The sequence below is a fragment of the Bombus fervidus genome, chromosome 3, assembly GCF_041682495.2.
Source record: "Bombus fervidus isolate BK054 chromosome 3, iyBomFerv1, whole genome shotgun sequence".
In the NCBI taxonomy this organism is placed as follows: Eukaryota; Metazoa; Arthropoda; class Insecta; order Hymenoptera; family Apidae; genus Bombus; species Bombus fervidus.
This window is the reverse complement of record NC_091519.1, coordinates 18836091-18851542: the sequence shown is the minus strand read 5'-3', so window position 1 is coordinate 18851542 and position 15452 is coordinate 18836091. Positions and strand designations below refer to the sequence as shown.

Genomic DNA, 15452 nt, shown 5'->3' with positions numbered 1-15452 from the left:
GATTTGTTTAGAATCGTTATCTATCTTGCACAGATCTAAGGCTTTCGTACATCCTACCTATACAAAAATCTAATGATTTCTTTAGAATTGCTAATGTTGCGGATTGGGTTTTTCTTGATTTTCTTGATACCAATGAAGCAATATTTTTTGAAATATTGTAAAAGCATAACGTTTTATACTTCCTCTACGATTATACGATCTATACTGTTCTATATTTTGGTTGTAATTTCGTAAAGACTTAAACCTACAAATTTCATGGAACACTTTTGTCTTAATTTAAACCGGTGTGTGCCATTGACTAAATACAGGATAGACTCGAGTCTGCTATCTAGTACTATATCGTGTTAAATCGATAATGTCGCATGTGATACGAAAATGGCAAGGGAGTCGAGTGACCTCCAAAACGTGAGACAGGAAAAAGCATTGCATGTTACGTCTATTTTGTATCTCGTCTGTGGCGCTAGTTTAGTATTGGCGCGTTTTGAATCGTTCTACCAATCGGATTCAATTCGGTGACCACCTTCAAAACAAAATAATATGGCTGGTGTTACGCATAACGGAAAGTTAACCGGGATGCGTTGATAAAATTTAATAGCTATCAAAATCGTTTGATCTTTCTTAGTGACATGATTATCGTGCTCTTCCATGTGATTTATTTCTTTGGCAAGTTTGTATATCAGAATTATCGAAACAAAAGACAAAAAGCCATGGATAATAGAACGGTTAACACGGAGCCAGGACTCAAGACTTCTGAAAGTGATCATAAAGTGATAGTTCCTGAGGCATCTCAGCATTTTGAAGAAAATATCAAATTTTTCCCGCCGGCGTACATCCAGAGATATGCTGCTGTCGCCGATATACTTAGTTGTGAGAGATATCAAGGAAAATTACGCAAGGTATTTATTCCGCTTTCGTATCTTCGCAATAACTTTACACGTGGATCTTTCTTTATTGCTAGAAATATACTTATAAATCTTTCGCGCAATTTTATATATGATATAATACCATTTATTTCGTATTACATGTTTGATATTTGCAAACATGGATTTAACAAATTTTTAACAGATAATAAAATGACTAATCTCCTTCTTTGTTTAGATCGTTGACTTTGGATGTGCAGAACTTGGTTTTTTAACACACCTAAAAAATACAAAAGGCATACAAGAAATATTATGCGTGGATATTAATAGACCGATTTTAGAAGCTTATAAAACTAGAGGTGCTCCCTTAGTATCTGAATATTTACATAGAAGAACTGCACCTTTTGTGATCGAGATAAGTGAAGGTTGTGTTACTCAAAGTGACAAGAGGCTAGAAAACGCAGATGCTGTAATCTGCATAGAATTGTAGGTTGCTATATATCGCGATCGATTGTTTTCAATTTTACTTTCCAAGCGATAAAAAACTCGTATAATATTATTTCATAGGATATAACGCATATTTTAACGCTTTAGGATCGAGCATTTGTATCCAGATACTTTAACAAATCTTCCGTACAATATTTTTGGGTATATCAAACCAATATTGGTAGTGATGACGACTCCAAATGCAGATTTTAATGCTTTATTCCCAAACTTTTCTGGATTTAGACATCCTGATCATAAATTTGAATGGACCAGGCAACAATTTCAAGATTGGTAATGATTTTGATTTTTTGTTTAATTATAAATTTTAAATTTACTTTTACTTATATACAGGCTGGTCTATGAATCAGTCATCACACTTTTTGAGCTTTACCCGATGATTTGATAAGAAAATGTTTTGAATAAAAATCGATCAATTTTCAACCGGCTACAAAATACGGTATATAAAATTTACAAAAATGTTTTTTTCGACCAAAAGTCAAGGTCACTTTGTTTATGCTTTTGTAATGTGCATATAATGAACATTTTTCTCCTTGAAACGACAGATTTAATCGAACTAAATTATTTTTAACGGTAGCGCTCTTCTCGATTAACCATCGTTTCAATATTTAGTGTCATTTCAAGGTCATAGTATAGAAAGTCGTTACAAACTCGTATTAACGTCAACTACGATGGTATAAAATCAAAAATACGTGGCATTCGTTTAAAGAAGTCAAAGTGATCTTGAATTCTTTTTCGAAAAAACGATTCTTTCGGAAATTTTTTCTATTGAAATTTGTAGCCGATTAAAAGGTGATTAATTTTTATTCAAGATATTTTTTTATTAATTTGTCCGAAGTGTCTGAAGTATCGTCGTGGCGATTGATTCATCGGCCCGTGTATCAGCCTGTACATAATAAATAATCATACATGTCATAAACATAATTTCTGTCAACAGGGCTGAAAATATTACTTTAAGATACCCCAATTATATAGTGACATTTCATGGGATTTGTAAAGGCCCGGAAGGCTCAGAACATTTAGGATGTTGTACTCAAATGGCTGTTTTTCATCGCATCTATGAGAAGGAAGAAACGTATAGCCCTGGCATTGAAAATTTATTTAAAGTTGTAGCTAGATACGAATACCCGTTTCAAGTAGATAATCGCTCAGACGAAGAAAAGATCGTTGACGAAGCATCGTACTACATTAGACATTTATCGTATCAAGACGATATGGAAGAAGAAGTTCCATTAAAACTGATATTAAAAATGTTACATACATTTCCAATTACTATGGATGAATTGGAAACAATTTTAGGGGACGCTGGCTGGGCAATTGAAGAGCGTGAAGATGGCCCTGTTGTCTTAGTACCACCACCTTCTACGTATTCTGATACTACAGTAGATGGGCCTCTTTGGAGTAATGACATGTATGCTTCCGAGGAAGATGACTGGAATACGGACTCTGAACAACCTATAAATTACAGCAGACAAGATGGCAGACATGAAAATTGGAACGTAGAATCAAGTATCGTTATACCTGTTATGTCACCAAGTAATTCTATGCTTGAAGACGATACTTATATTTATGGCGAAAAGGATGTTTTATTCAGTAGTGAATTTGAAACGACAAGAAGTGCCGAAATTTCTGATAAATACAGTGAAATTAACAACGAAGGAAATATAGATTCAATACTTGGCACAGATAATTTCAATAAATCATTTGACAATAATGATCCATTGTACTTAAATGAATCAACAGAATTATCTGATTCTTCCGTAACAAGAAATCTTAAAAGTTTGTATATAACATCGGACACACAAAATGATGCTGTATCAGATACTGCACAAAAACTTAATTGTACGTTAGATCTAGTTTACATGTCCATTTCACGGGCCTCTACTTCGCCTGAGCCATATCTTTTACACGCTGTTAAGATGGACCAACAATTAACAAACGATAGTATATGTAATCAAAGCATGAGTGATCACTGGATGTTAAACAATTCGCTCCAACAGGAAAATATATCAATTAACACAATCGGAGATGTAAATGATGAAGAAAGCAAGAAATCATCATTAAAATATGATTTTGATGGATATGATCACTTAAACGATATTTATTCAAATACATTATATAAAGAAGATGAAGATTCTGACATTGATACTAACACAGCAGCAAATACAAACCCTATCGATCAAAATCATATGCAAAGTATCGAACAGAGTAGTAATGTCTCGGAGCATAATTGTCATCTAAAAGATCAATTGCAATCAGACAATATTATAGCTTCTGTTAATAATATTTTAACAGACAATCAACCACAGTTTACAAGTTCACCAAAAATGGAAAGTAGAAAAGATAGCGTGGGTAAAAAACGAAGATCTCTTGATTACGAGGAGGAGGAGAATAATACTAATTCGTTAAATATATCACAGAAATCTCAGTTCACAAGCCCTGGTAGTAATAATTTATTAGAGAGTAGAAATGAGGAGGTACCTTTACAAAGCAATATTGATACAAATATAGCTGCTATGTCAGGCATTAAACCAAATACAATAGGAGAAAGGTATAGTAAACAAGATACTTCTATGTATCAGAATGATACGAAAGTAAAAAGTGGGAATGAGTTAATAAAGAACTTTGATCAAGATACACTTAATAGTAGCGATACAGCAACAATATGTCCTACATTAGATGGTGATAAACAAACAATAGACGAATTGCCTGAAACGAATTTTTTAAGTAGTAACAATGGCACGAAAAATAATGAAACACTACGAAGGGAAATTACAGATCTTTGTGCTACGGAAAAGTTAGTAAAGGAAGAAAAAGAGCTTCCTGCAATAAATACCAATAACATACAATCAGTAAATTGTGATACAAAAATTCAATTGACGAAAAGTACAATCGACGAAAAGACTGATCTAAAATCTGAATTACATAATAATCATGATTTAAGGAGCGTCGTTACCGAAATGTTCCGTAATGATGCTAAAGATGCAAGAGATATTGAATCCACATCAGTATTAAAAAATGAGGAACAAGATGAATGTAACGTAGAGAATCGCGAATTGAAACCTTCTCCCGAAACTGTGGAAACACTTCCAAATAGTTGGTTTCCGGAAGTAATAGATTCCGGATATCCAAACACCGCTTCCGCTCAGGATATGATACCGGAATACGCTCTATCAAGTATAGCGCAAGGTCATATATCCGATTCTGAATCTTCAAGTATAACGGAAGCTGTAAGACCCGAAATTCTCGATGTGATCGAAGTTGAAAACGGTGATCTTGCAAATAATAACAGAGATGGTGAAGGTAATAATATGATTGCTGCAGAATTAAACGAGTTGGAAGACTTACAACCCTTAATTGAAGTATTGGAAAATGATATTGAAAACGAGAATGATATTTATGGTGTAGAGAATGATTTCCCTCTATGGTTGCTAGGAATACTTAATATGGTCAATCCAATTGATGTGGACATAGACATGCAGAATCACAGGGAATTGATGTTTCCAAACAGAGCAGCAGGTAATTTTATCGGTATATACAAATTGTCAATAAAGATAATGATTGATTTTTGTATAAACAGGTGGCAACGCAAGATACATAAATATGGAACGCGATGAAGGTTTTGATAATAGTTCTGAAGGGAATAGCGATCTAGAAAATAATGAAATGTAAATGATGTCGATGAAAATGCGCTAATGAATAATGTCGAAAGCGATGATGAAAATACTTCTAACCAAAGTAGTGAAAATGAACAATGGGTTATAATTACAGGTAATACGCGATATTGTTGAAATAATAATATAGATGATTTCACATATCACCCTACAATATGTTTGCAAAGTCTGAAGATAAAAATTTGAAGGTAATTATTTTTGAACGGTACATACATGTGTATATTCTGATCGTTCACTTATTTTTCTCTTTTTTTCTTTTAAATGTAAATATATCTTAAAATATTGTAAAATCCATAAAAATCTTTCAAGGAGCTTGTTACGAAAGTTTCTTTTTCTTCCTTTTATATATATATATGTATAATGTAAGAGATGAATTTTTTTTATTTTTTTAATTTTTTTATCATGTAGAAACATTCGTAATACACTTGTTTTTCTACTCGATCTATCAAGAAATCAATGTCCTTGTAAGTAAGCGTAACACAGTATTTCAGTATCAATACATATGTATGCGATTGTATATTATTAATAACATTTGCTTGTTACTACTTGAAACATTAAGACGTCGAATTTAAAAAAGATATATATTTTCTTACGATTTTCAAGACTTCTCGTCATATCGTTTTTAAGTACGTAAATAAGATTTGTGATGAGCTATTTTATCTATATATGCTTTATGAAAGTTTATCAATATGTTACATTTCTGTCTACTCGCATTTATTTAATAAAATGCCTCGTTAATTTATAATGATTTATAATTTCTTCATAATATATATGTTGAAATCTATCTAAGACTGAAATGGCATTTCCATTTTAAACAAATAAAACATATCACATATTCTCTAATAACTTTTCTCAATACATTATTATATTATTTAAGAATTGGTACTACTGGTTGATATTAATGGCATAAAACACTTAAGAAATAGACAGATGATATCTTTCTTTATTTAAGTAAAAGTGGAATGACATTACAAGGTGTACAGTGATACATGTGTAGTAACCTAAAATCTTTACATGACTTGTTAGTAATTTATCTTTATATATATTGGTTTTTAGTATTTACAGAAAGTACATCTTTTGTTTCATACATCAGATGTAGGATTATTGTTAGCTATTGTACGAATTTCTAAAGTGATTATAATCTTCGCTTTGATCGTGTATATGATACTTAGTAAATGTTACGTTAACAATAATGCAGTTAAATTATCGTCAACTGGGGAAAAAAGCAAAACAAAAATAATCATTACGAATCTCTTCTATAAACTGTACGATGCAAGATAACGGCACGATATTTAATTTAGTTCTTGGTATTCTAAATTGATAACTCACAATACAAGGAATACAAAATAAATTAATCAGTAATTCCATCAAACGAATGGCACTAATTAATACACACACATACACACATTCACACAAAGCTAGATTTACAATCTAAAATATCCTTTCAAACGTTCTTGAATATTTACTCGCTCTTATTGTTCACGTAACAGAAATGTTTATTACACATTTGGTTAAATTCTAATTTCAAGTAGTGCCTTGACATAATTTATGGCCTTAGATCTAATTTATGTAGATTCTGTCAAAACAAGATACAAATGATAATTAATATACGTTTAAGCATCACACGCCCGTACATGTCATTTACTGATTGTGAATTAATCAAATTTAAAAAAAAAAAAAAAAAAAAGGAAAAAACGAAAAAAAAAAAGAAAAAAAGGAGATAAAGTAAACGGAAAGAATATTTTGCATTGTAAAAGACTATATCTAGTCTTATATTAAGTTACTTTGTTCAGCTGCCAATGTACCTGCAAAATGTTGCAGTATTGTTTTATGCGATTATTAATAGCATCAGCAGACAATAAATTGCATATAAAAATTAAACAATGTGACATGTTTCTCTTTCATGTAATTTACTTTACTCGTTAAGATTTAGAATTAGTTGTAAGACGCATACATCAATAAGTGTCATACGTATTCTTTAATCAATAGCCCTAGACATACCGATTAAAATAAAAGTTTGATTAAAAAAACGCACATGTATTTATGATTTTGGAATGTCATTATAATAAACCCGTACAGAAAGTAAATGAAAATTGCAGAAATATTATCTGCTTTACATGATTCAATTTACTAAATGTGGAATCTCTGATTTCTGCAGTCTGTTACGTCTGTTAGTTGCCTGAGAGAGAGAAAGAGAGAGAGAGAGAGAGAGCTATTTATATACAGTAAAGTCTATAGTATTTCTATTTTCCACGTCTTAGACTAGTTTCATACAAAACGTAGTGAACTTATCGCTAACATCTATTGTAATCTTTTTTTGCATCTCCATATGTGCCCTATCACTTAATCAATTGCTTAATATAGGACTTCCAATTTCGTGTGAAGTTCCTTATTAATACATAAAAACCGGATTTCAAATAAAATTAATAATTCACAAACCAAGTTTAGATAAAAATCAATATACTGAAACGATTAACAAATGTAAACAAGTAATATCAAGATTAATATCAAAGTTGCAGGATAAAGCTGACATCGCTAAAAGCACGCGATTAATAGTGCACGCGAGGAACCTAACGTAAAATATACCGAATGTATATTATAAACAGGTCAAGTAGAATACTACATGTAATCATGGACGTACATTGTGTATTCGAATTTATATTTCAAATAGGTCTTCTCTCGTAATATACGAATTCTGCCAACACTTCGTCTGGTTAAAGTAACTTCGTTTGAATAGATGTGTATAATATATTATAATTAGGTTTATTTTTCTACTTCAAAATAGCGTTCCTCGTTATATTTATGCACTTTAACTCGAATACTTACCGAATCACACAACTTCTTTAAGATTATCACGTGTCTCGCGATTACGGGAATGTATTAAATGATGCATATCACCTCCGGGTGCGCTATCTCGTCTAAGATCTTTCATTAATGACGGAGCTATTACTTCTCTTTTATTCGCCGCTTCTTTTATACTCGACAGTGTCTTACTAAGCCACGGCCAGCTGTTTCTCGCTGCTTGAAGTTCAGAAGCGGTCGCGTGCAATTGATGTGTTAAATCCTACAAAGGAAATTATTCTTACAAATGTAATTCTAGATAATATCGAGAATTAGTAAATAACATGCTTGTTTACCTGGTTTCTACATTCAGCTTCAACATGGGCTAGCTTTGTTTGGGCTAACTCCAATTCTAATTCTCGTACTCTCTCCTGCACTCTGTGCAACATAGGATCTATTCGGTTTTCTAAAGGGTGTGCAATGTCTGCTAATATATTGGACGAATCCATTATACAACTTTTACACTTTTCACATTTTGAAACCTTCGTCTAAAGGGTAAATTTATTTATAAATTGTCATACAAGAATTCCATTAGAATTAAATGTTTTTTACTTACTCGCAATTCACTAAGTGTTGTCTTTGCAGCGTTATAGTCATCTTCCAAACGTTGACAAATCTAAAATAAATATTTCATCTATGATACAGTACAATAAATTCAATAGTTTCATACGATAAATCTGATCATTTACATATACGTACCTGTTTGTATTCAGCAATAATAATATTGCTTCGTCTACTTTCCGCATCTGCTCTTGCTACTTCTCGTTGTAGCATTTCCTTGACTTGAATCAATTCGGCTTCTAATCTCTGTTTTTCCTCCTCGTTTCTCGCTACTGTGCCCCGTAGCTGTTCTACTTCATTGCTATATTCATCCGCATTCTCTTGCGCTTCTACGCCATAAGAAAAAGTTACACGTTAGCGTTTGAAACAATTCTATATACGTACATTTGTATGTTTCTGATATTTTATATAATAAATATTTATATTAAATCTGTAGTTCTATAGTAGGATAAAAATATTTTTAAAGTATTTTTAATCGTGATTATGTAAGAAGCTTACAAATACAATCTTACTCTCTATCAATGCCTTTATACTATAGCTCATGATTCCGACAGTGAAACATTGGAAACGAATGACTTTAACGTAATTGGTCGACATGCGATATCTTGAAAAAGCAGATATCGCCACATATATTCTCTATGCAGAACATACCATGGCCAATTTTAAACTGCCAGGCACAGCTGTTAAACTTATTAAATATGTCTGTTGCCTGCTATAGCTCATAAATATACAGATAATGCCTCTGATAAAATTTAACGCGTTCAAGATATAAAAAATCGCGAACAAATATAAATTTAAAGCGTTTGATATAGTTTTAGGATGCCCTGTATATAATTGTTCTTACTGTACCTAAATAGGATGATTTGTGCGCGATAGCATATTTATCATTTTCGATAATGAAGTTCAATATTTATCAAGCCTTGTAAGCCTTAACAACTTTGTATACAAATTCTTGCTAAAATTTCATTGGTATTACATTACAGATGCACTAATTTACAAACAATTTAATAATAATTTACCTAAAGCATAATTTATTTGATTCTGTAATGAGCAATTGGTAAAATAAAAGCTGTAAGCTTTCATAGAACAAATATAAAACATTGCATAAAACAATTGCGATTAAAACAAAAAATGAAACTTTTTTCATAAAGTGTGAGGAACAGGGTATACACAGGTAAATTGACAAAATTAAAAACGCTATTCTAAATGGACGATTTATTTCTAACAAGAAAAAATAAATAATTTTTTTTTATAAAAATTGATATACAAGACAGTATACAAAGCAGTATGGCTGAATAAGCGCGAAAAAATGTTATTATAAACAACACAAAATTATAAAAATTTACAAATATAACAACATAAATAATTTAATAAAAAAATGAGTATAATTTTTGGACAATGCTTTTTTATAACAGCTGATTTGCGCTTCGTTAGTTTGTATGAAAGAATATCAACTTTAAGCATAAGAGAGTCAATCAAAACAGAAAATGTATCGATCTTGCAAAGAGTATATTGCTATAACATAGTAGCTGTGATATTTCAGCCAGTCTATCGAATCTAAAAAAATTCTGTCCAAAATTTACAACTATAATCCCTTATTACTATTTCCTCTTTGAGAAAAAAAAATTGAAGGGACCTCTTTGGAATCGACATAAAATTGTCTCGCGAGAAATATACATGGCAATAAGAAAAAAAATAAGAAAAATATTTCATGATTTGTCAACTGGTTGAAATCTCATGTTTGTGCATAACTGTTACTGAACTAATATTTTATCAACATATGTACACAGCTTGTGGTTAGCTCGTTACGAAGATTGACAATACATTCGAAAAATTATACAAGATTAAATGGAATACCAAACAGAAATAAAAGAATCTGTTTACGAGTATAAGAAATATTTCTTCAAAACAATAAATTTCATTAAATTTTTACCAAATATTTACTACATAATTCTTGATATTCCAAACTATATTAAGAATTTTATTCCACAAGTTCGTATAAAATGTTTTCCAACAACGTAGATCATATCGTAAATATCAAATATTTTTTACAACTGCGCACTATTCACTGAAGTATCTTTACAAGACTAAATAGATGGACATAATTTATGCTTTGGTATATAAGCATGAAATTATGTCATGCAAATATAAAATACATTTATTTCATAAAAAAAAAAAAACTAGATTGGGATTAGATTATATTATAAGTTGCCAATTTTCTTCGAAATTAGAACTAGATAAAACAGAGGTATATTATTTTGATTTTCATTCGTATCCTACGTATACTTTCATTGAAGTCAATGAAAAGAGTAGGTACCTAAATGTCGAAATACGTATTTACATTTCAATTCTAAAATATGGCAACAAAGACGAACGTGTAAAGCTTCGGCACAACAAAATTAAATTTATGATCGCTCGACCATTTTTTTCGTCTCTATACAGACTATACATGCATATAAAAGAGTATTGTAGTTTGTATTACTTTCAGATGTACTAAAAATTATACGTGTATTTACGTGATTCAAACATAAAATATGAAATTACCTTTTAGTGTCATAAATTCCGCTTCATACTTCTTTAATTTCTTTAAGGTAACTGAGCAGGCTAACTTCATGACATAGCGCGATATTTCTTCGTTTCGACAACGTTTAGGTAAATGCACCCGAAAGTATTTTAATATACTTTCAAAATCTAATTGAAGTAGTTCCTTTTTGCACAACTATAGAAACATACATTTTTATAAATGATATATTCTGTAAAACGTGTTGCGAGTTAGAGACGGCTACCTACCATTAATAATGCGAGAGCAACCTGGAATAATGTGTCAAGTCCTTGTAAAAGGAATACGTCCAGAATATGGAAAACAAGATAAAGTGGAAATCTGGCTGTAAAAAGAGTTAGAAACCATTGTGCAGCGAACATATGTGTTTCTACACCACGATCGCAAAAATGTTTATAAAGTTCTGGCAGCTGATCCTAAAAGTATAATAATAATAGTAAATAATAAATATTGTAATTGTCCGTAATTAATTAAAATATATTACGAACCTCTATTAATCTATTTAGCTGATAAAATCTCATATGAAGATTGTCAAATCTATCCTTGTACAAATCTCTTAGACCATAGTCATACATTAATTTAACCAGAACACAAAAAGCTTGTTCTTCCGGCATCTATAAGAAATACCTAATGTTTCTCTTGTCATTACACACCCTAATAAACTACTATCAAAAATACAGATACGCCTCTTGCAAATGTCAACCATTGGATGGCGATTACTTACGTGAAGGAGTAAACTAGCAACTAAAAAGCTAAGTCCTTGGCAATATCCAACTTCTTCGTCATACACCGCATACGCTTTACTTATTCTGTATAAAGAATCTTGTCCCAAACCACCTGTTTCTTTGAAAAAGTCATGGGCAGGAAATGTTCTATTAATATCTCTTAAAATAACACTCTCGCAACTGCTTTCCTGTATATGTAAAACAATACAATTATTATATACGTTTTCTGTCACTTACTATTTTCGTTTACCTTAGTAATTAAAGTCCTGTATCTATCCATCATTTCTTGTGAATTATCGCAATTACTTAAACGTTGCCATACTTCACCGCGTAAGGCTTCAGGAATACCTTGCTTTGTAAGTTTTATAAGAAGTTTTGGACGTTGTTCGTTAACTTGCCAACTGTCCAGTACTTCTGCCCAACTAGCTAGTTCGTCTGCAGAACAATCTTTTGATACTTCACCTGTGCCACTTAACATTGGTTCATCTCCATCTGTCAATGTAGAAAAACAATCAATATACTTTTTATCCTTCTCATTAAATAAAATAGTTAAATATCTTATTTTAACCTGAGTCTATTTCCTCCTTGGGTGTAAGCGTGTCAATGCTAGTTAAAGAAGGAGATCGAATCAATGATGCTAAATTAAGAGCGAGATTTAATCTGTTTCTATCCAGCTCTCCTGAAGTTTCTATACTTTGTACTTCATAGTGAACTTCCGTACCATCTCCGGATATTATCTATATAATGATAAATACGCATGAGATTTGTGACATTAGAATGAATAAAGAACTAATATTTTGGACGCCTTACTTCTTTTGAGTTAAGGTAAAATTGTTGTACAAGATTTCGTTTATTAAAATACCAAAATCTTTCATTTTGTGGAAATACTTTAACTAACGTCTCTATTATAAACCTGACGGGTTCTCGGATACCACGTATTACTAAATCAACAGCAACTGTCATATAAATTTTTCCTTCTCTCGGGGTTTCAATATTGAGAGTTTCTAAAGCTGGATCTGCAGGATCCCAGTGACCACATATGTTGTAACATTGTTTATCTTGAATTAATGGACCAGCATTAACTTGCTAAAAACAATATCATTTTTATTATTATTGTAAGACCAAAAGCATTATTAATTATAAATATCTGGTTTTTAAATAGTTAATGTTACCATTTCAAGCAGACGCATATCACTATGTTTAACATTGCGTCCAGGACTAACAAGGACTCCAAAGCATCTCTCGACTTCAAGAGTAATTCCTCCTTCTTTGCTAGAAACTTGCTGAATACTTAAACACACTTGTTTGGCTACGTTATTTCGAAGTTTAAAACAATTTCTATCCTTAGGAACTATACTGAAACCTCCCTTTCCATCTTCTTCTTTTATTTCCATTGTTACTTCAAAAATAAATACACGAGAATTAGTTTTTTCACTTCCAATGTTAAACCCATTGAAATCACTTCCTGTTAGAGAGCTAGTCATCGACCGTGGTATTCTGTGGAAGGCTTTAGAAAAGCAAGCAGAAACTTGTCCTACCTATGACGAATTACATGGTTAATGTATTTTGATTAAAACTTGATATTATCGTACAAAAAGACATTGAACATACTGCTTCTGGTATATCACACCGGAAAACATGACACTGATAAATGGCAGATTCCAATGTATCCCCATGTGACCATGTAAATGCAAAACATGCTGCGCATGGACCAACACTTTCACCACGCGCATAAAATAGGATTCGTTGTACTTCATAATGTGCAATTGGTTGTTGAGTAGCAGCATCATATAAACTATCATACAAACATAATGATACATGATGCACGATGAAAAAAACATTTTATTACTATTTCTAATAGTTGTACATACACAACAGAACCTTGAGAGCTACTTGGTACAGAAACGGATACTTTAATTCCCAAATTAAGGGATTGTTCTGCATTTAATATGTTCATGTTGCGCTGTATTTCACATTCTGATTTAGGTGCATTTATTGTTGCCGATCCCAGGTAAGTTACCCCATTGAAAATAGTACATTCTTGTTGAACATTAGCCAGGGAATTTATTTCTAAATATGAAAAATGATATCTCATACTGTGCAGAATACGTTTTATGGTTGATAGAGAAATAATAATTTCTACCTTCATCAATATAATCTTCTGGTTTCATAATATCCTGTTTCTCAGATGCAACCATACAAGAACTTACATCATAAAATTTACTTTGTCCCACTTTTTTAGATTTTGGTTGATTTTGTTGCGCGCTGCTCACAATTTTATAATCATTGCTTTCCATTTTTGAATCTTCTGTCAATACCTATGGGTTTTTATCAGTAACTCAGATAATTATTGATATGCAGTTAAAAAGATAATGTACGTTAAGATATTGATATTTCTAAGTAATATAAGTATGTTCAAACCTCACGAAGATTATTTTGAAGATCTTCAAAATTGCCGTTATTGGCAATTTTCAACATTGGTAACTCACTGATTAATGTTTGTTGATGTTTGCCATTACCTCTGTCATTTACAAATTCATATTCATCACTTGTTGCCACTGATTCCATTGATTTAACACTTATGCTATCCTCCATAACTATGTCTATAACATAGCATATAATATTACTGTGTTATAATAATGTAATGTATAACATATATGTATGTATATATATATATATATATACACACACGATTAAATATTCTTAAATTTTATTCTAAAAATTTGATATTTTTGTGCAAAGATTACATGTAGATATGTAAATACATATATGTGTACACACTCACACACACACACGCACACACACACATCTTGGAATATACATTCTAACATATAACAATAGATACATAAGGAAGAGGAAAAAAATAAAGCACAGTAATATATGAGTTGAATTACTATTAACAACTACACACAACTGCATGATAAATTTAAAGATAAAACTAACTGCATGTATTCACTATACATAGAAGATGCACAATGTTCGCATTCTATTTAGAGAATGACGTGAAATCAAAAAACAAATATGTTTCCCACAAATGATCGCACTCTACTCACTATATTTCTCGAATATAATTTAATTTTTATTTTTAATAAGCAGAGAGTACCATTTGAGTAATAAATTCGGGAAAGGGAATTCGGGACGGATGAATTTCACTTGTGACAGAATTTCCTAACAATCGAGCGTCAACCTTATAATTTATCAATACGATTCATTCGAATACGAAGAAAATAATTCAGTGGTTCGAGATTGATAAGCAAAACAAGCTTCGCGCGTACAAAGTTCGACACGGCATCGTTAAAAGCACACTAACTCGAATTCATAATGTCGATTTGGTTTGTCAAGTATTTCGGATCATCTAAATTGCATTCTTAAGCGAACTTATTGTGCCTCGGTTCTCGGTGTCGTACGGTTTTAGTTGCCCGCTTCTATTTACACCCCCAGCAAAGAACAGGGATTACCCTCTTGGTGGATCCAAAATTTGAAGAGACACCGGTGCCTCTTCTTGCGTTGTTGTTGATTAAAACCACGGACACACCCCGTTTCCACGATCCACGCATCGATCTACCCACGTTCCAACGATTTTTCCAGGTTATCGGTGAACATTTACATGATTTCGATCACGTCAGAAATAATTTCGTTTGACAGAAAAGGCAACCTTGGTGTCGGCCATTCGAGCACTAAGGTGCCGGAAGTCTGCTTTGTTACAACGAATAGCGAGCGAACCACC

At 31.8% G+C, this 15452-nt stretch overlaps 2 protein-coding genes across 4 annotated transcripts; one reads left to right on the top strand and one right to left on the bottom strand.

Moving 5' to 3' along the window:
* The first annotated feature begins 486 nt into the window (after positions 1 to 486).
* Hen1 (Hen1 methyltransferase) lies at positions 487 to 5783 on the top strand. The gene is made up of 5 exons (XM_072022913.1): positions 487 to 896; positions 1099 to 1346; positions 1455 to 1637; positions 2302 to 4883; positions 4945 to 5783. Exons 1-5 carry the CDS (start codon positions 627 to 629, stop codon positions 5034 to 5036), a joined length of 3375 nt encoding a protein of 1124 aa, XP_071879014.1. The 5' UTR covers positions 487 to 626; the 3' UTR covers positions 5037 to 5783.
* Positions 5784 to 5961: 178 nt separating this feature from the next.
* On the bottom strand, positions 5962 to 15452 carry Gapcena (GTPase activating protein and centrosome-associated). Of its 3 annotated transcripts, none has more exons than XM_072022915.1 (17): positions 15184 to 15452; positions 14147 to 14328; positions 13869 to 14043; positions 13597 to 13795; positions 13337 to 13520; positions 12898 to 13263; positions 12536 to 12811; positions 12294 to 12462; positions 11976 to 12217; positions 11725 to 11913; positions 11489 to 11614; positions 11231 to 11416; positions 10985 to 11159; positions 8579 to 8769; positions 8436 to 8495; positions 8176 to 8367; positions 5962 to 8102 (listed from the first exon to the last, which is right to left on the bottom strand). In XM_072022915.1, the coding sequence occupies exons 2-17, from the start codon at positions 14318 to 14320 to the stop codon at positions 7869 to 7871; spliced, it is 3138 nt and encodes a 1045-aa protein (XP_071879016.1). In that variant the 5' UTR covers positions 14321 to 14328; positions 15184 to 15452; the 3' UTR covers positions 5962 to 7868. The 3 variants fall into 3 exon arrangements, with proteins under 3 accessions (XP_071879016.1, XP_071879015.1, XP_071879017.1); XM_072022914.1 differs by lacking the exon at positions 15184 to 15452 and adding an exon at positions 15036 to 15177; XM_072022916.1 differs by lacking the exon at positions 15184 to 15452 and adding an exon at positions 14829 to 14978.